Source organism: Lissotriton helveticus, chromosome 1_1 (assembly GCF_964261635.1).
Source record: "Lissotriton helveticus chromosome 1_1, aLisHel1.1, whole genome shotgun sequence".
Lineage (NCBI taxonomy): Eukaryota > Metazoa > Chordata > Amphibia > Caudata > Salamandridae > Lissotriton > Lissotriton helveticus.
In genome coordinates, this window is record NC_136057.1 from 1,146,350,461 (window position 1) to 1,146,372,503 (window position 22,043).

Below are 22,043 nucleotides of genomic sequence, written 5' to 3' on the forward strand. Positions count from 1 at the left end.
AGTACAATTGTCTTTGTCTTATTCAAGGAATATCCAGAATAGATGCCAAATTCTGTGGTTATGGCTTCAATTTCCCCCATAGCTTCAACCGGGTTTGATGTTACAACCGCGATATCATCAGCATATGCTAGTACCTTAGTGGAGTAAGAGCCAAGAACAATTGGAGTGATAGAGGGGCTCTCAATTATTTTTAAAATCAAAGGGTTAATATATAAGGCAAATAATAGGGGGGAACAGGGACAACCTTGCCGGAATGCCAATTTCCTAATCGCTATTCTCTCTGAACTGCAATTATGAAACCAGTATTCCTAATGTATGAAACTCACTGAGTTTCTTTTAGGGATTGCTGGTGGGTCGCGAATAGACCTATCTCATGAATATTAATGGAATAATCTCCCGTTTTTGGAGAGAGTGATAAATCAAGAGGAGAAAAAACCCACAGTATTTCCTTATCCGAGGTTAAGTTTGGTGCAGAAAATACCACTGATTCATTTTGTTCTAGATTTAGCATTACAACCAAGAAATTGTAAGATCTCTCACTAATATCACTTATCTTGCAAAACTACTTACTAATTACATTTTAGGTTTCCTCTATGTAGTTTACTCAAACTGCCACCCAAATGAGTTTGGAAATGACCTCCCATGAATTGTTCCACATTTTGTGGCTCTATCTAAGTGGACAAATTGAGAGGGGCAAGATACAAACCCTATCCCAGATCCAAAGTGGTGCAGATCAATAATACACTCCCCCACAACTCCACCCTCCGCCAATGATGGTCTGTCCAAGTGGGTCCAAACATTAGAAGCGATGCGCTTGCCTCTGCACCGCAAACTTTGCTGCCCCCCTTTTTAAAGTGTCTGAGGGCTCCACAGGAGTTCTGTATGCAATATGCAATGACACCCAGCCTCGTGGGTCGATTGAAGGTAGAGTTGAGAGCAGACAACACAGTTTGATAGAGCAATGGATCACCCCAGTACTCCCATGAGCCATGCAGAGCACTGCGCTTTTGTAACAGCAGAATTTTCATATTGTTGTGAGCCGCTATAAAAGGCAGCAATGTCAAGGGGATTGCTTCAGTGCACACGCCTCTTGTGCACTGGCTGCACATTACTTCATAGAGACCCGAGGCTTGAAGGGTCCTTATTCTGAGCTTCCAGTTCTTGGAGACATTGACACTGTGCACGTTATAATTAAAGGCAATTTCAGATGCCTCAAAGAGCTTTCTAGATCCCATTGGCAGCCTAATACACATGGTCTAAGGATACTTGATCAATGTGCTAAATGGTTCATGTCACCTAGTTTAAGTGAAAGAATATCCACAAATATACACCCATGGAGAATGACAGGGCCTGTCGAATTTAATATACTGTTACACAGTCAGGGTAAAGCTGAAGCAGGTAATGCAATGTCACATGGAAAGACTGTGGACATTTCCATACCCGTTCACACATGTTATTAATGTACTTGTCTATCAACATTCTAACATGATTTACAAGCAGAAGCGTTTTCAAGATTAGAATCAATCATCAATACCAAGGTGGCCTGGGAGTCTGTGAGTCAGAACAACCTCTTGATGTCACTGCTGAGTTTACTGTAAAACTGAGTTTGAAATATGAAATATCTGTTTACCTTATAACCCAAGTCCTCCTACTTTTGGGAGTGAAGGAAGATTCAGTTTTTCTAGCAGGTCCTTGAAAAGGGAAGAAAGAAGGATCTTTTCAAATGAAAATGTATCATAAAATAAATTGTGATACAAAAAGTTTGAGAATTTCAGAGTTTGCTATTATAATCTTTGCACCATGCATCACAAACACATTGCAATCCCTATGTAGAGCAACATAATATTAAAGTCGTTTATGACTGTCATGTTAGTAGTCAGCAACTCCGAATGCATCGGACGTTGCATGCAGTAAACACTGAGAAGAGAGGAGAAAGAGGAGGCGCTCCCCCAAAAGTCCCGATTTCGCATCATCTCGTCTGAGTGTGGTTTTGCCACTTTCAAGAGTTCAGTGAAGACCCCGTGAGACTTGAGGGGCACCCACCAATGAATGATGCCTCAACGCTTTCAGTCAGGATGTAGCATCTATCGCTTCCACGAGCTCATTCTCCCTGAGAACATACTCATTCCATCTAGAGAATAGGAGCCTAAACTCTGCACACTACGGACATGAGGGACAGACTGTCTATAGTATGACATAACATGTGTCTTCATGTGAGCAGAAAGTCATTCCAATGCAGGTAATCTTGGTGTGAGCAGTTTACACCGTTTGTTTTACAGGAACAGCTCCATGCTGTAATTACAAGAATGAATGTAGAATCAAGAGGTAAACAAAAAAAGCCTGGAATTGCCAATTTAATTTACTAAATTGCTGGCTCAGTAGCAAATGTTTGAACTCTCCCTCTTGCAAGCAGTTTTCTATCACGTTCACCTATGTCATATTTTCTTTTCACATCCCATTATTACACTTTAATATTAGTGGAATAGGTTTATAATTTAGCCCTGGTTGAATTTGAAAGTTATGTGTACTTTCCCAGAGTGGTTCTATTTTCACGGAATTTTCATGTGACAACATTGAAAATGAGACTAGTACTATTGCTTCTACTTTCTTGAGCCCTGGTTATTTGTGTAAATCATTGAACCTTTTTCTTCTAGCACCCATTCCCAGTGCAGCCAGGGAAGTGTGAAGAACAAGAATCGGACATACAACATAGTCCCAAGCCAACACACAAAATTGCAATTTCCTGCGACCGATTGGGGAGGTGCAGCGTGACACCTAATGGAAGTTTGATTCTATGAATCACTGGAAGTCACTGTAACATTTTTGAGTTACTAACCTCTGCCATAAGCTTACTTGGTGCCGTAGACTTCTTGAGAAAGGCATTTTTCACTTTCAACCAATATCAGACGCTGAATTGCAGGATCAATATTATAAAATGTGCGCCTCCTGTGCAATACACACTCAGGTGCTGATTCACTAGAGGCCTGTGCCACTGAAGCGTCGCTTTTTATGACGCTCCGGTGACGCAGGTCTCTCAGTCATATCTATGAGACGATGCAAAGCCACCCTGTGTGGCTTTGCATGGCCCTATAGATATGGAGTAAGGCAAGGCAGGGCGAAGCTCTGCGTTGCAATACTCTGCGTCAAGGAGGATTTCCCTGGGCGTTGCAGTGGGCGTTCCCACGTAGCAACCATGGATTTTGACGCTGCCCTAGATTTTCAAAATCACATAAACCTGAGGCAGCATCAAAACCTTACTCCTCCCCAGAGCAGGCGTAACGAGGAGAAATGTTTTCCTTCCTCCCAGTTTTACCCTCTTTCCATTCGTGCTGCATCCTACAGCACACATAGAAGGAGGACAACCACTCCATAGATTGTTTCCAGCACATAAACAATCATTCCTACAATGCGACATGTTACAAAAGTGCCTGTCTTGGCACAAGGTAGCCAAAACGGCACCAGTGCAGTGGAAAAGGACAGGAAGGCACCGTATATCATTAATATGGCTATTTCTGCCCTTTCCTTTTGATGCAGGGCAGCACAGTAAAGTGAATTACTGCAATGCCCTGCATCAAAAACCTGTAAATGAGGCCCTCAGTGTTTACCATGTGGACGACTCCAACTTCATGTTATACAAGGATCCAGTGTACCGCTCTGTTCTACTGAATTCAGGGCAACAGAGGGTAAGGATATTGTATGTGCTCTCAAAGGATGACATTCAGAGGGAGCTTGGATACTTCCTGGGACCAACCATCGCAACCTCCAGTGCGAGCAGCTTCCTGTCACATGGCCATGCCCACCAGACAAAGAGTGGCCAGAGGAGCACTCGTGCCCAGTGCTTTGAAGACTGGCGAAGTACTTGGTATCTCTGATGGGGGGTGCAGTCTGACGCAACAAACACCCTCAAGATTACCCCTCAAGTGTAAGGGCAACAGCCAGCATAATCTGACAGAAGAGGGGTTGAAGCAACTGCACATACAAGGTTGTGTGTGTGCTTAGGGGTATGTGCTGTAGTTATTGCAAACCAAGGCAAGACTTGGACAGGTTACAAAACATTCACATGCCCAAATCTCAACCTCGGCCATGGACAATGTGCTTTAATAGTGCCCCCTCTTGCTGCTTCTAGTGAGTTTAAGTGCAGAGACAGGTGATGATGACTCAAACCTCATCGATTTTTTAACGTTTAGGAATAATAAAGTCTAACTACAGTGTGCTCACTCTCTGTTGATACACTTGTCATAAAGTTATATGTTCAGAATATGGAGTTCTCAAAAGCCCATGTTTAAAGACTCAACCTGATTTACAAATGCATTCATAACACTGAACTTGAAATGTGTTGGTAGTGTTACTGAATGCCACACTAAAAAGATAGCAGATTTATCAAACTATCGTGAGCTTCTTCTAAGATGGGACTAAACTCTCTTCACTACGCAAAACACACATAACAAAGTTCTTACAGTGAAGAGAAATTAATCTGCTACCTTCCGAATATGAAGAAATGACAAAAAGAAACAGATCCCCTTAGGTTGAGCGGATATTAACAAGAAGAGCTGCTTTGAACTTACCGCAAGTTTTTCCAGAAGGGGACCCTAGGGGACGAGAACATAGATGTGACTAGTGTAAATCTTTTGAAGATAAAAAACATAATTTAGAACCAAAAATACAATTTCAAGCGATGGAGTCAATTACACAAAGATACATTAATTCATAAGTATAAGCAGTAAGGAGAAAAAGGTTGCACGTGGGCAAAGTGAAAGAGGAAGTAGAAAATTTGGAGAAAGCAAGAAAACATAGGCACTCCATTGGAGCATTTAAATGAAAGAAAAACTAGTTCTGCAAGCGTTGTCAGCAGTGGAAGACTGCATGTCAACCAAATCAGGACACTGAGAAACTGAAATGTTACTTAGCAGGAAAAGAATACAGAGGAAAGCCATTGAATCAAGAAGAGAAAACTGAGATAGACAACAAAGCCACCCATCATGAGCAAAGGGCAAACCCAAAACCTACTATATTTATATTGGAAGCAATACACCTGGTAAAAGCTAAAGTTGCCTGTATCTGAGATCTAAAAAACCACACCCCAGAAACCACATAGAATTGGATCTTCTAAGAGGAGAAGTCATGGGATTCTGCTCTTGGGATTTGAAGACTGAATGAGGCTCTGAAGTCCTAGAAAGCCACTTCGAGATACATAACAATGAATCACTTACCAGGGCGTCACATGTCAATTCGAATAATGTTTCTTCAAGACCAAGTCCCACCTAAGACAATTGAGAAGTAATATAGTAAAATATCCTATTTTCAAAATGAACTGCATTGACAAAAGTACTAGTGACAAAAAATTGTCACACAATGTTATAATTTAAAATACTTCTTTACATAACGTATTTTTATTTGCAGGTATAATCATACAGAAGAAATTAGTGCTTTCTTTTCAGGTCTTGTCTGGGACAGTGCATGCACTGCTGCTTGAACGACATTTTGTTAGTTAACAAAGGGCTTAGAGCCCACTCATCGTGTACCATGGTAAATAGACCTTTGTCCTTCTACCCCCTTCCCCTCCATGTCTTTGCATCCGCCCTCCCATCTTTGTCGATGCTTGGTTAATGTGTTGTTCACAAATATGTGCATCTTCTAGCTGGGCCTTTATCATGCCTCAGGCCAGATGCAGCTCTAATACTTGACATGATCCTGGGACCCATGCACAGCGAGTCCATGTCACTTAAGGAAACTCTTTGGGACAGTGGTGATTGGATGTGCCTGTGTAATTATGTAGTGTTCTGATTGCTTCCGGAACTCTAACCCTTACCCATAAAATCCACTTGTGACCGGCAGCTCCAGGAGCAGACCAGGCCTAGCAAGGTTGCTTAAGGCCCGTAGCATGTAAGTAGTGAAAGACAGTCATAACTGAGGTCCAGATGGCGACCCACACGCACTGACCTGGGTATATGCCACTGCACCTCCTGCATTACTGATAGCTCCTGAAACAGATACACTTCTGATTCAGGGTCCATTTTAATCCATTCGAAGCACTTAAAGCAGATCTGTGTAGCCCATAGTGCTTCATCCAAAACCAACTTTACTACATGCTGAGAACTTATAACATCGTATTTTAGTGTGGACCAGGCCAGATTGAGGGTCGAGGCACTGCATAGATCACACATTTTGAACCCGGTAGATGCCATCAAGCAACAAGTTCTACTCATTGTAGCTCTAGCTGTGCAGAGTTGTATGTGTGAGTGGAAAACACAAGTCTGTTGCAAGCATCTACTCTTCATTTGCCAGTACACTGAGATCTGTTCAGAAATCAAAAGTCTGAGGTCAGGGAGGGATGGGCCCTTCAGGCCTGAGCCGTGAGCTCCAGATGCTTGGCATGTTACTCGTTCGGCTGAGGCATCTGTGTTCTGCCCGTGCATGTGTTTTTTGTTTCCCTTTGACCACTTTTCACAGCGGCGGGGAGGAGGAAGTGGGGCTGGAAAGTATTTGTTTATTTCACACTAGTTTCCCAGTCTTGCCTACCGTCTGTTGCCAATTTTCTTACCCAGCTTCTTCCACCCAACCTCTGTTGTCCATGTTTCCCCACCTCCTCCCACCTGCTGTTGTCAGTGTTTCCCCATGCTCTCTCTCCCCTGCTTTGTTGGCAGCTTACTGCCCCAGCCCTTTCCACCCATTCTCTATTGCGTGTGCTCTTCCCCATTGTCTCTTGTGAGTCCTCTCCTCTACCATTGTCCTTCTCTCCCGCCCTCCTTCCCTCTGTGTTCCCCTAACCCATCAACCTACTTTCCCATTGTTTTTATTTAGTAAAAAAGTGCATTCGCTCTGGCGTGTCATCGCACATTTCTTTCTATACAGCCCTGCTGTTGTATAGGATGGCTAAAAATCATTGCTAAAGGCAATAGCTCGAATGGGTGAGACCTATTGGGTTTACCAATGCATATTGTGCTATGTGTAAGGTAACGAAACAGACTTTCTGGAGGCTTGATCTCCACTTTTTGTCCCAATTTTTGCCCCGTATGATACCCAGTTTATGTAAGACAGAGTATCCATTAATGGCTGCAGCACTGGTTGAGCCACCCTGTGTGTGACAATGCACAAAATGGCTCCCGGTCGGCCATTGCAGACTGGAAGGGCAGTGGGAAAACTCCTAGTAGACTTTGCCATTCACACCAATGGCAAAACCCCGACTTTCCTTAACAATAAATGGAAGTCTCCCCTAAGGAAGGCCTACCGAGCCTTAAGGCTGGGAGCTGAATATTATTAGGATAGGTATTTTTACATATATGTCCTAGCAGCATCACTTCAAAATTGTTGTTTTGCTGACGAAAAGTTAGTGCCCCATTGGCTAACACAGGGTTATCAGGTGAATTCTCAGGACAACTGAGATGAGTACTGTAAGGTGCCAAATTAATTTTGGCATTAAATCCAACTTGATGCTCTGGTCAAAGTTAATGTCACTATTAAAGAAATGCAACTTTAAAAAGTTGCCACTCTGTGCCCCAGTTTGATCAGTCACATGGTCACTGACAACCAGACAGTTTTCTGCCCACCTGGGCAGTAGTGTGAACAACTCCTAGGCTTCGGAACAATAGCAGCCTGCCGCAGGGCGAGGTGCCACCTCACCTTCACAGAAGTCATTCAAGACGTTCGCCCAAAAGGAAAGACTTAAAGGTGGAGCCGCCTTTGGTGGGCAAATGGTGATTCACACTCCTGGGGGGCTGCCCTTTGTTCAGGTAGACAGGCTGTTGATGGGGACAGAAAGGGAAGTCCAGTGCCCAAACTGTTTTTGCCATGTGCGTGTAGCTCACAGGTAGACACACCTCTATGGTGGGCTACCAAGCTCCTCACATCCGAGGAAGGGTTCAGACATCTTGAGATTGGGTAAAATAGTGCCATCTGGGAATGCTAGATGTTATACATAGCCCTAACGTTGTCACCAAGAAAGAGGGGACCTGGCAGTCCTTTGGCTAGTGATCGCATAATCCCCCCAGGGAACTTTCCGTGAATAAATATGGCACCCTGGCTTCCTGAACTAGAGATTGCATCAGAACTGGAGAAAAGACTGAAGTACTGCCATGCAGACCTTTGGACTTGGCAAAGAGATGTTGCGCCATGTGCTGGACCGCACTTGCCACGTCTTGGGCTAGTGAAGAGAGAACTGTGCCTCTGGTTCCTTGCTCAGGAAAATGTTTCTCCCCAGCTCCAGCCCAAAGAAGTGACTCCAATGGTCAGTCAGATGACTTCCTGGAACCAACACCAGGGACATGAAAATCTGAAGTAGCCCAACTCTGCAAGTCAATACCCACTTCAGGAGAATCCCCAAAGACCGCTGGTGGGGAACCCAAGAGACCAATCAACAATGGTCAAAAGTTGCACCTGAGTCAACTGGACCCAGGAGTATCATCTGAGTCCAGGTTGATCACCCAAGAGGGACACCAGCCTCTGCCAAAGGATACTGCTGGCACCGAGATGAACAGAAAACAGTAGCCCAGCCACAGTTGCCCTTCTGTGGTCGCAAATAGAACTTTGAGGAACCCTATCTTCTGTGGCTAAAGTCACCTCATCTGGCATGTGGACTGAGGAGTAACCACAAAGGCTCCCTCATAGACCGCATAGCACCCGGAGCATTGTTGAGCATCTTCCATCTCATGATTTCGCAATCTCAGGACCACTCTGTTGAAGTCTATGGCGGTCATGCTGTAAAGTTTGGAACTGGACTGGAAAAGCTTATGTGTCCAGGTAACTGTACATTGGTTACGGACCTCCTAGAACTTATCCTTGTCGGATTTTGTCATCCAAGCCGCGTCAGAATAGTCAAACTCAACTCTTACAAACTTTTCAAAAGTTTTCAAATTTTACAGTTACCAATGCTTCTTTGTGGTAAAAATAAGATTTAAGTTTCCTTAAAAAATCTGTATCTCCAGAACACTGTGATTGATTTCCTCATTTTGCTCTCTAAAAATGTATTTAACAATTCCCCATTTTTTAAATAAATTGGTGTCAGATTTGTTTCATGTCATGTGGCCTTTTAATTTCATTGTTTGGAACTGTTAGATGCTTTACACTAGTTCCTTTGTGGAAGGCTTGATGTTCGAGGCCATACTTACCCAGGGTTGAGCTTAAGGTTTTACAAATGAGTGTGTCTGGACCCATGACAGTTTTTTTTAGTACTATATTCTATAGTAAGGCCGCACAGCCATACCATATAATACACCCAGATGAGTCACAGTATTAAACATATATGTGCACAGATAAAACTATATTTTAATTCAGCTTTAGTTTCAAATACTTTAACAAGAATGCCATAAACATAGCCCTCATCTCACGTTTTTTTGTCTTTTACAGGAAAGTACATGTGTACACCCAAAGCTCATCCACATGGGAAAGGGTGTACCACTGTCCCGCACAGGAATGAGTGGGAAGGTATCCAACACTCACAAAGAGGGAGGGCCTACTTCTGGGTGTCACAGCAGCAGTCACAGAGGAAGGCCGGAAGCACACAGGATTCGCATATGAGTCCTTCCTACCTTGATGGTGTGATGCAAGCTAACACAGTTGCAATGCGTGAGTGTTGGCGTAACCTATTTTATACCAAACCATTTGTTAAATAAATAATAAATACATTTAAATTGGATTTTTGCAATTGGTGGGCCTAGAAAACACTTTTTTCTCCCAAGAACGTCCTGCAGCAGGTGTGTACCTGGGGGGGAACATCCTTTTCAACGCAACTTTTACCACGCAGTGCCTTTACGACGCAACTATTACAACGCATATCATTACAATGCATAGCGCTGGGGGGCGCTCTAGGATAGGGAATAGATTTAATTTACTATCCAACACCTTCCCTACTATCCACGGGGACTGGAGTTGGAATAGTAAATTAAACTATTCACTATCCAGCCCCCCTTAACACTATGCGTTGTAACAGCATGCGTTGTAAAAACTGCGATGTTAAGGCATGCGTGGTAAAAGCATGCGTTGTCATGTCATACATCCGTACCTGAGACATACATATGCAGGAAGTGCAATGCAGCCCTTGAGCTGTCCACTCTGCCCTCCTGCAACATAAGCGTCCTGTTTGTCATCGTGTTCTGCAGTCTGGGTGCACATCTGTGCTGCATAATGTGTGGTCTACAAATGTGCACTCAGCTGATTATACCAGGAATACATAGTTATTATCTCTGAATATTGCTTCCTTAGCCTGACTCACAAAGCTACTATTTATCTGTGAGTAAGAATGTGTTACTGCTGGAAGTGGGAGAGAGGGTCACACCAAGGCCTGGAATAAAACACTTCTACTCACAGGAAAAGCTCTATGCGAGGACCTGTGCTGGTGATACTAGTCTTTAAACTGTCATTTTACGTCTTAAATAATTAATATATGGGCACTTGACATCAGATGTTTTAATGGCATGCTCTAGGTGGTTGACCTTAAAAATGCAGAATTTACATCATTGGCTAGGGGGCTGATTTACATGCTCCTCCAACATCGCTGATCTCGTCTCAGCTATGGATCTGGACCTAGCCATTCTAACGGAAACGTGGCTTACTGAAGCCTCTACCCCGATTATGGACATACTAGTCCCCCCCAATTATCACATCATTAGGCTGGACAGGTCTCCTGGCAAGACGGGCGGGGGAATGGCATGCATTTTTAGGAGCAACCTCTCCGTTACTAAAGTCACCCCCCCCTCCCTCTCCTCCAGTGAACTCCTCTGCCTCGACATCACCAGCGAGGGCAAACAAGTTTGTGCTCTACATCTCATCTATCACCCACCTGGTGACAATCTCATTTTCACCCAACAACTCATGGACATGATCACTTCCAATGCCGGTCGGCAGACCACCCAAGTCTACCTGGGTGACTTCAATCTCCACTGGAACGATCAGAAAGACACAGTGGTGAATAGTCTCAAAACTTTCCTTAATGCGCTTGACCTCACCCAAATATGCGATAGACCAACACACGACAAAGGCTCGATACTCGATCTCATCATTGCCAAAGAGAACTCTACACAACTGGAGGCGATTCAACCCTGCGACTGGTCTGATCACCACATTATCACCTTCTTTATCAATGAAAAAGTTAAACCTAACCCAGCTCAACCAATCAAGTCCAAAACATGGAAAAGGGACATTAAGAACCTTAACCCCTCTACCCTGCCTCCTCACATCGGCAATCTCCTCCTTCCCCCTTCAGGTGCCTCGGATGTTCAATCACTGATGGACCACTACCTTGACTCTATGAACACAGTAGTCAATGAAGTCGCCCCACTGCAACTGAAGAGAGTCTCCACCAAAACTTCTAACCCCTGGTATGATGATAGACTCAATGACGACAGGCGTACTATGCGAATGGCAGAGCGCACCTGGATATCGGACTCTTCAGCACTGCACCTCAAAAGGCTTAAGAACAAGAGAAATGCCTACTTCAGGAAAATAAAGCGCACAAAGGTGGACTTCTTTAGCCGCCAGTTGGACCAAGCAAAAAACAGGCCAAGAAAGCTGTTCGAACTAATGAAGACCCAAGCAAAGACACAACCCCTACAATCAAACAGCACAACAAGCGACACCCCACACTGTGAAGCCTTCTCTGCTTTCTTTAAGCTAAAGACTGACAACATAAGAAATGACCTCATCATGGATGTAAGTCGATTCCCCAACAACACCAGAATGTCTTACACTCAACCTAAAAACAAGGCATCTTGGCTGTACTTCGATACCTACTCGGAAGAAGCAATACACAAACTGCTCTGCACCTTGAAGCCCTCTAATCACCTCACAGACCCTCTACCTGCTAATGCTGTAGAAGACTTCATCCCCTTGCTCCTCCCTCTCTGGACCAAAATCATCAACAGCTCCCTGCAACAAGGCCTCATTCCGGACTCCCTCAAGGTGGGGCAAGTCACGCCTATACTCAAGAAACCTACAGCTGATCCGTCTGACCTAAACAATTACCGGCCCATCACCAATATCCCCACCCTGGCCAAACTGCTGGAAAAATGTATCCAACTACAACTAACTAAACACATTGAACAATTTGACCTCCTCAACCCTCATCAATCAGGCTTCCGAGCGAAACATAGCACGGAAACAGCTATGACACATATAATTGATGACGCCCTCCAAATTCTTGATCGCAATGAGTCCTGCCTCCTCATCCTTCTTGACCTCTCGTCAGCATTTGACACGGTCAAACATGAGAACTTGCTGGAGCTGCTAAGCACTAGAATGGGTCTATCGGGAACTGTTCTCAAATGGTTTTCGTCCTTCCTTCACAACCGGTCACAGAAGTTCAAGATCGACAATGTGCTATCTACACCTGTGCCTGCAGATCTAGGTGTTCCACAAGGATCCTCCCTCTCCCCCACACTGGTCAACCTCGTCATGGAACCGCTCGCCACCTTGCTCCAAGCTTCCAATGTCAATTCCATATGTACGCCGACGACACACAACTCTACCTAAAGCTACAATCCCCGGAAGATATCAAACATCTGAATTCCACGCTTATTAACACTCAATCTTGGCTGGCAGATAATCACCTCAAACTAAATGCTCTGAAAACCGAGTTCCTACTCATCTCAGCCCCGGCGAAAAATTCCACCACCCAAACATGGCTCAATAACCTAACAGCACTCAATGTCCAACCTACCATCGTGGATTCGGCGAAATCCCTAGGCATCACACTCGACGCCAAGCTCAACATGCAGCACCACGTTAGCAAAGCCACAAAAGCAGCTAATTTCCAAATCAACACATTGAGGAAAATTAAACCCTTCCTCCCTGCTGAAGACTTCCAAACTGCGGTACAAGCTTTAGTCATCCCTCGAATAGACTACGGAATTGTGGCCCTCAGCGGACTCCCGCTATCCACAACTGCACCCTTAAGAGCCTCCCTGAACGCTGCAGCGAGACTCATTACTGGCTCAAGAAAACATTTGCATATATCCCCAGACTTAAAGTCTCTAAAATGGCTGCGTTTTGAAGCCAGAATACAGCTAAAAATTGCAGTTATGACACACGCGGCCGTGCACCACAATGCACCCAACTACCTCGCTCAAAAGTTGTCTATATCAGGAGGTTCGAGATCCAATAGAAGTACAAAAAACCTACTCCTGAAACCTCGTAGATTCCGGAAAGAGAAAACATACAAGCACTCCTTCTCTGGAATGGCACCCAGGATCTGGAATGCGCTCCCGCCTGAAACCAGGCTGATCTCCTCCACTGCACTCTTCAAGAAAGAGGTGAAAACCATCCTTCTGGCCAAGATCTCCTGAACCTTAGTGGTGCTGGATCAGAGACTCCGCATTGCTTTGTATCACTGTTCACCTTGTCCTCTGGCACTATACTTCTAACTTGATGTTGTCACTACCAACATATGATACACGTTGGCTTACTGATTCACTCTCCCGATGCCCCCACTCAGTGTTCTCTCTACACTAAGACTTTGGTATAAGCCATCCACACACCCAAGGTGCACCTGAACACCTCTATAGTGGGATCAATGACTTGTACCGTCTTATATTACTTGTTTACCTGATTGTATATTGATATGTTTTATGTATGTTACTATTATCCTACCATGTTAGTGACTACTATACTGCTCCCATTATCTCTGTTCACTCCTACTGCCCCTACCCTGTCTTTGTGAAGCGCTCTGATATCTGTAAGGATCTTGTTCGCGCTATATAAAACTTTGAATAAATAAATAAATAAATAAATAAATAAATAAATAAGGAAACTCCATCGCAACAGTGACAGAGTATCCTTTAGCGGCAGCATAATGGCCCGCCCGCTCGATATAAATGCAGGCGGACCTTTGGCGTAACCACAGTGGAGACTCCTCTGTCCCTGCCATGGTTACTCCCGTCTGATAGCCCAACGACCAGGATAACATTGGCGGTAAGGGGCATTTTTTGGTATTAAAAAAAAAAGCTGAAAACCCACTTTCAAACTCAACAAACCATTGACAGGAACCATTGTGACGTATTCTCGACCGGCCAAATTATAAATCGACCCATTCGTGATCACTAAGAGAATGTTTAGAGTAATAACAACAAATGCTGCTATAGGCTGAAATATATATTTTATTGCCTTGCTTGGAAGGAAAGGGGGCATTACCCAACGGAAAGGGACACATGATTTTGTCTCATATTAAATTCAACCACAAGGACTCCTTTTGACCCCCTTATGGTGTCCCTGGCTGCTGAGCCTTCGCCTGACATACACGTTTGTCCTTCTTTAGCAGTGGCAGGGCTACAGTAAAGGGACTGGGTATTTGACAGCAAACTGTTAGAGGGATCCTAACCTATTGTAGGGCCTTCAGTTTTACAGACAAAAAACTGCAATACGTCATATTTTAATATCAATACTGACTATGCAAAGTAGGACAGGGAGTGAGGCACTGATAACGATCCAATAAAAAAATGTTATGCTGGAATTGTAGGTTGTTGCCTCTTCAGATCGTCCATTAAGCCACATGCAGACTTCCCGGTACTAGGCTTGCTAGACACTTGCCTTGTTGTGATTGGTTGATAATGGAATGCAGTACCTAGTCTCATTTACTGATACGGAGGAAATACAATCCAAAGCAGACATTGATTCTAACCGTCTCATCTTACCAGGATATCTCTGAGGGGACCCTCTAGTTTCTTAAGCACATCTCCAACTTTTGCAGTTATTTCTTCCTGAAACACAATTAATGACATAATTAGAAAAGACAATGTTCTCTTAGAAAGTACTAATTCAAAACGGTATAGAACTATTTAGCTTATAAATTATATTTTGCTCTTTTTACTGTCTAGCACAACTTCAGATTACCAAGAACTTGGTATTAAGCATATTGTCCCCTCACTGCTTAGTCCAACACATTGTATTTGCTTTTCTGCTCAATATTAATAGCACAAACAGGCTACTACTTAATTATTTGCTGTTTATTGAGCATCAAAACTCATCCGAAACAGCTTCATTTCTTCATGTCTGTTGCACAGGGCACAAAGTTTTAGGAATGTTTGCTGGTTGCACCACCTAGAACAATTTATATATATATATATATATATATATATATATATATATATATATATATATATATATATATATATATATATATATATATATATATATATATATATATATATATATATATATATATATATATATATATATATATATATAAGGTGGGCCTGGTGGCCAGTGCAGCTTGGCTCATGTACAAGCTATGACCTGCTATCATTAATTTAGGGAGGCATTATTTGGGTGGAAGACGGAAAAACCTTTCAAAACGTTTTGAATAAGGTAAACAACTATGTGTCCTATCACTCCCGATGAACAGCAGTCTCGCGAGGCTACATTTAATCATTTGGAGAAGTTGCCTCCATCTGTGTCACTACTGAGTGTTGTCAAGGTGTGAGGACAGTATGATAAACAATGGGGTGGGTTCCAATGGCACAATGGGAGTGTAGGCACTGCTGTGGTATGCAGACCCCTCGTGCATTTAATTGTGCAGTGTAGTATGATGTAGTGTAACTTGACCTCTGGTTCTAAGAGGCAGGCAGAGTCATCTGGGGTGACGTATGGTGTGACCTGAGAGTACACGGTGTTCACGTGTGTTGAAAAGCTATGTCCAGAGAGCACGTTTGGCTGCTATCAGCTTCATGTTGCACTGTGAATGCTTTTAAAACGGAAGAAACCTCATCTCCAGCTGATAATTTAGTAATTTGAGTTGTTTCTCCCCTTACTTTCAGGGTAATCACCACTCTGTCCGTGCAAGATTCCCCACCATGGACGAGAATCTAAATTGTCGTTTCATGATAACGGAACCAAACACAGGAATAATAAAAAGGGCAACCTACAACATTGACCCACCGCTACATCGGTGCAATATGGATGGATGCGCCAGGGTTTAGGCCCCACAGGGATGATAATGTCCTACTGTCCCAGGAGTCCCCCTTTACATGCTGCTCTATTTTGAAGAAGAGAGCTTGGTTTTAAAGGCGCGTAGTGTAAATCCGCTCCGCCACACCTCACCAGTCGAGAGAGACAGGGCTGTGCTGGTAGTCAGTGTTTCACCCAGAAGCTGGCGTAGTTTATACGCAGGAGAAGGAGTTTCTGTCAGACTTCACCCTAATGGTTGCATTCAGAGGGTATGCCTCAGGCAGATCATAATATACTGGTTGATTTAAGACTATGAGCTTTAGGACTCCTTGTTTGTATTCTGAGGCACTCGTAAGGGAAACAGTCAGCCAGTGACTGGTAATAGCAGACATAAAGGCAGAAAGCTAGTGAACGATATTGTAGAGCAGTGCATCTGTGGACCTGATCCCCTAGTGTTCCACCACGTTTTGCTGACTACATTCTGAAACCGAAGAGTCACCCCAGAAATGATGTCAACTCGCGTTCTCTGGCATAACTCTTCCCTCCTTAATGTACCTAATGAACCGCCTCAGTTAAAGGTCCCCTATACTTGAATGAGGAGCAGCTAGTGTGAGGCAGTGAATGCTTTTAAGAAGATGTGAGTGTGCCTTTAGACTCTGGGGGGCATATGTACAAGCCCCTATCGCCACCACAATGTCACTTATATCGACGTTGTGGTTATGAAAGCCTTAGATACAAGGCAGCGTTAAGACACTTAACGTGAATTAATGCTGCCTTGTAAATAAGGCCCCCTTTCACCAATTCATTTTGACGCTGCCCCCTATGTGCAAGGGTGGCGTACATAGGAGGCAGCGTCAAAATTAAGACCAGGTAAAACCTGGTCTTAGTGCATTATTTCTCCTCGTTTTTGCTTTTTCCATGTGTGCTGCCTTGTGTAGCAAACGTGGAAAAAGCAAAATATCACGGATTGTTTATGAACAGAAAGGTGTGCCTTCCTGTACATAAACAATCCTTTAAAAAAATGCCATTTTGTGATTTGCATGTGTGCTGCATGAAGTAGCACACTGGACAGTGACATAATGGCCTTTTAGGATTGTTTATGTGCTGGAAGGGACACCTTCCTACACATAAACAATCCTCCGCTCTACGCAGACACCCTTACACTATGGTGCAAGGTTGCCTGTATCGGCACTAAGTTGCTGAACTTAGCGCCATCGCAGGGGAAAACGCAAGACTGCACCACATTCTTTTAAATATGGTGCAGCCTTGCATTTCAGAAGTGGCGGAGAGAGGCGTTAAGCCATGAAGGCTAACGCCTCTCTCCACCACTTCCTTGTACATATCCCGCAGGGTATGAGAAACTGCACCACATCTGCAACTCTCGAGTCTGAAGGGGGCCATTGCTAATCCACAATGAACAACGCTCACCATTAGACCCTAAGACTTACCACTGTTTCATGTCCTTTCAGCAGAAGCTCATCAATGTTGCAGCCAAGTGTTGTCTGAATGGTGAAGGAAAGAAGTTACAATATAAAAATTTCATACACAAGTAACCTCAAATATTCAGAAATGAGAAAGGCTAAGAGGGTTTTATTGTTCTGGTCACTTTTTTTACATATTCATAAATATTTAAGCTGAATAAGAGAAGATGCTACACTTCATAGTGTATATAATGTGTGATACATCAGTGGATAGTCTCAGGCCATGGACAGGCCCCATTCTTTATTGTGTCCAGATATAATCCCATTCTCAGCTGAAGAGCACTCCGGAACCAACCTTTGATACCAGTGTGCTTGATGGTACCCCAAACTAGAAATGTGATGCTTGCCAACCACTGGTTGTGCCAGTCTATGTCCAGGGTAGTCTGGCATCTAGATGTGATCAGAAAATATATTAACGAATGAGCCCATTTGACCTGATCTTAATATAGGGGCTGGAAAACCCAAATGTGTACATGCATACATTCAAATACTAGTAGTATCCAGGACCACAGAGAGTGTATGGTTACAGTAACATGAAAGACGCTTTTGGCATTTCCGCATTCTCAGTAATGTCAGATTGATAGAAGAGTGAGATAGAAGACATGAGAGGCCACTAATACTTACCAGCGCCTTATTTACTTTCTCCACCATTGCTTTCCATTCCTCCAAACTACATTCATTATCTGTTCCCTTCACCTTCTGGAACGAAATATGAAAGAATCATGGATAAAATCTACATTGGCCTCTTTGTAGGCGAGTTGAACTGACAATAGCTAGTTGGCTTTGAAAGTCATTCTTTGGATTTTAAGAGTCCTAGAGGAGGGCGCATTTTAGCCACTGTAATCAGTGCAGGGAGAATAATGCTTATGTGGATAGGGTATTAGGTTGTGGGGTAGGGTGATATGCTCATCAATTAAATCAGAATCTCAAGCAGTAATTACCTTTGAAATAGTAAAGATGCCGGTAATGCGGATGGGGGAGACAGCAGAGATATATTACTCAAATCCTTTGGAGATCCCTGGAGTCCAGGAAGCACATACATGCATTGGAAGGGCTAGAGTGAGGCTTGAGTGCTTAGATATTAGATGGGCCACAGCACAGAGATAAGGCCTCTTTGCATCCTGATGCCATGTTGAAAATGCACTTACCAGTGATACCCTATTAACACTGAGGTGGAAGTTGAGCTCCTCAAAATAAAACACAGACACCAGACTAACATGAACATGAGTCAGTCAGAAATGCAGAGAGGCATTTCCCCCAAATGTATACTGATTTATGAAATAGAAGTTTCTTGGTGGGTTGGGGATAGAAACCTGGTATCACTGAGTAGATTGGGAAGATGGAAACAGAGGAATACCAGAAGGGGAAAGACTGACAGCATTGCATGTTCTGAACAACAACCCACTCAATTATAAGAGCATCAATGTGACATTGGCTGTACCTGACAATGTTTATATGAGCAGAGAAGATCTTTCACACTCTTCAGAACTTCCACCAGGTTTTTTTTCTGTGTGGGAAAAGAATGTCAACAATATATGTTAGGAATTTCTTGTGTAAGAAACATGATGCCACATTTCTCATTTCTAGTTCACTCAAACTCATCTGCAGTCCACAGAAAATTATTCTGATCTTATATGGACTAAACATATTCTTCTCCAGTCTCTCCTCCAAGTAGCCATCCATGGTTTTAATGTTTCTACCTATGGACGAATCTCGCAAAGGTCCTACTCCAAAGATACAAATGTACATAGTTAGATAAGGAGCATTGATGAATGTTTCTGTACTTCAGGGACATCCATGGCATACACCACACGGTACACCAGTACACGTCATATACTTCAATTATTAAAGGTTATGAACAGGGGATTTCCACCCTGAAAAAGTTGACGGCTCATGCACAACCCTCAATGTTGTAAAATGAGATCGCATAGGCGGGGCCATTTTGTAATTTCTCTAGAGCATGCAGGCCAATTGTTCATTTTACTAATGTGTTTATACATAAAATATTGGGATATTGAATTAGTGACTCACAACTCTTTTTTTTTTATCTTCTACTGCTGTAACTAATATATATCATGGAATGACATGGATTCTTCCCAGCTTACTCTCTGTGCTTCGTGATGTAGAGTCTAAACTTCAAACCATTAACAATGTGCTCATAAGTAGTTATGCATTCTCAATCTGGAGTGAACTCTGTACACAGCTGTTATCCACTTGTTCCTTGGGTGTGTCTCTATGGTACATTCTATCGCTACAATTTTGATTCCAGCCTCCACAGACCGTAACAGAATCACTCCCCATCAGGAGACCTCAATGGTACATTCTGGCGTCTCTCACTTGGGATTAAACAGGTTGTCTGAAATGTTACAGCATGACACTAAGCTAAAGGTTGAAATTATATATATATTAAATAACTATATATTTTTATGTTTCTTAATGATCTTAGTGTGGAACAATATATTTTTTCGAAATCTTTGTACTTACTTCTATAAGTACAGAAAGACGATATTTTTTAAACAATATTTTTGACACAATATGTTTGTTACACAATATTATTTTTTCAGATATTGTGACAGTGATCCAGGCTCACATCCACCCTAATTAATATCCCACTTTCTTACACATTTCATATAAAATAACTGAGAAAACATTTCACAAAACACAAAAGATAATTGATTTAGATTTCTGGTCAAATATTCTGCTGCAGTTTGGTAGGTGAAATAAAATGTATAGAAAACCCCAAACTGCAAGATACTTTCTCATACAACGCACATGGTCACAAATGACAGAATCAAATGACAATGTAATGTTCCGTTGTAGTTTATAGCTGCGATCATACTTCCGAGTCTGAGTTTGAGTAGGGATTGGAATTCTGATATATGTGATATTTATACCTCCCCACTGATTTCCCCTTACAGATCTGACCAAGTAAAAAATGTATTTAGGGAAGAAGTACAAAGGCAAATCATATTATTTGTGGTGCAATAAATATATGATCTGCATGTAATGCCTAATTTCTAGAGCCACAATTTGGATAAGGAGTTATATTTTGCACCTAGGAAATAGTTCACTTCCAAATGAGACATACGGCAAAAGAGGGGTTGCCTTAAGAGATGTTTGATGCTGTGGGATAAGAAATCATTCAGCAGTCTGAGCCCCGAACTTAAACTAGCATCACCCCTCCATGACAAACTTACCAGAAGCTCTAAATCACACTTAGGAAAAGGATGCATTTTGGAACCAACGGTGGCAGAAGCTGAAAAAAATGAATAGTAAAGAATTTTTTTTTTAATTTGGTATTCTCAATCTAGGAATTTTACTACAAGTAAAATGTGCTCCGATGAAAACATTGGGAAGGAATGGTCTAATAACATTATATCTCAGAGCATTCCAGCAGGGAAGGCTCCTCCACTAAGTCAGAGGAGCGTCGACCCATTGGTTTCAGCACAGCAAAAAAAAAGACAATAAAATGCTGTTACTATCATTTTACTTTTCTGTGCTGAAGCAGTTCGGCGAGGCGGGGTGGAGCTGGATTGCTCACAGAGCAGGGAGAGGAGTGGTTGGGGCACATTCTAAGTGCTCATGATGGTTTGGCAGGCCATCTTGGGCTGGCCAAACATTCATGCGCACTTTGCATGTTCTCCACCGGGCTATAATACACAGCCTGGGGGGAGAATATGCCCAGGCTCCCGCTGCCTGTCTGAGCGCTGAACCACGGTGCTCAGACCAAACAACAACACTGCTGACAGCAGCGTTGTGATTGGCTATGGGGAGTCTGGGAGCCTGTGTGCTTTTGGTCCACACAGGAGCAGAGAAAGGAGAGGATGGAGGAGAGGCAGCTGCCGGCCAGCCAGCAGGTAAGTGCTCTTTCTTTTTCTTTCTACCCCGCTTCCTCCCTGCACCACTACTACTGGCCAGGAGCAGCCAACAGTGAGTTCCAAAAGAATGTTCAGACATTGACAAATTATAACACTTTTCACTTTTATTTAACAAGCTTCATTCTCTTGATCTTTGGTGTGACAGGCAAATAATACTGCCACCACACACATAAAATGATAAGGACAGTAGATCAATCAACAATAAAAAAAAAAAACTTTGGAAACCGGTGTTTTATGGAAATGCGATAGATGTCCACAGGGGCTGTTAGAGTAGCAGAATACAAATGCCATTACTTGCATACATATATGTGTTTCATGGAACAACTCCTGTCTTGAATATTTGGTGAGCTGGCAACTCCATATTTAGCTTGTCAATGTCCTGATAAAGATACACTCGCCTTTGCTATTATATACGCATTATTATACATTTGACTATATAATTGTTTGGCTCCTTAGGGCCCTCCTGTGTATACTCACCAAAGGTGGTGCTGAGGGCCACCAGCACAAAAATAGTTGCAATCTTCATGGCAAATCGAGGCTTCTCCTTCAAGACTTCAGTGGCAGGGTGAGTTCAAGTGTGGAACGCTGTCTGCCGGTCCCCTTTATTTATACTAGAAGAAGCCTCTCGACTCCTCCTACAATGTCACAAGACACCTGGAATGTTCTTGTGCAAGTCGTTCTTAGCACAAAGACTGTGAAACAGTATTTTAAGGGTGACCTTTACACTTCCTCCAATTTTTTTATCCAAACTTTTCCCTTTGGCACAAATTGAAGGAGTGGTTGACAAAAACTCTTTGTTTGATGTTCCCTCTGA

At 43.0% G+C, this 22,043-nt stretch overlaps 1 protein-coding gene across 1 annotated transcript; it reads right to left on the minus strand.

Annotated features, from left to right (window-relative positions):
* Window positions 1–1,631: 1,631 nt before the first annotated feature.
* On the minus strand, window positions 1,632–21,843 carry LOC144763606 (uncharacterized). Its single transcript, XM_078649367.1, has 9 exons — window positions 21,707–21,843; window positions 20,549–20,607; window positions 18,793–18,858; window positions 17,976–18,050; window positions 17,319–17,372; window positions 14,619–14,684; window positions 5,211–5,261; window positions 4,566–4,589; window positions 1,632–1,691 (listed from the first exon to the last, which is right to left on the minus strand). Exons 1-9 carry the CDS (start codon window positions 21,753–21,755, stop codon window positions 1,632–1,634), a joined length of 504 nt encoding a protein of 167 aa, XP_078505493.1. The 5' UTR covers window positions 21,756–21,843.
* Window positions 21,844–22,043: the final 200 nt, after the last annotated feature.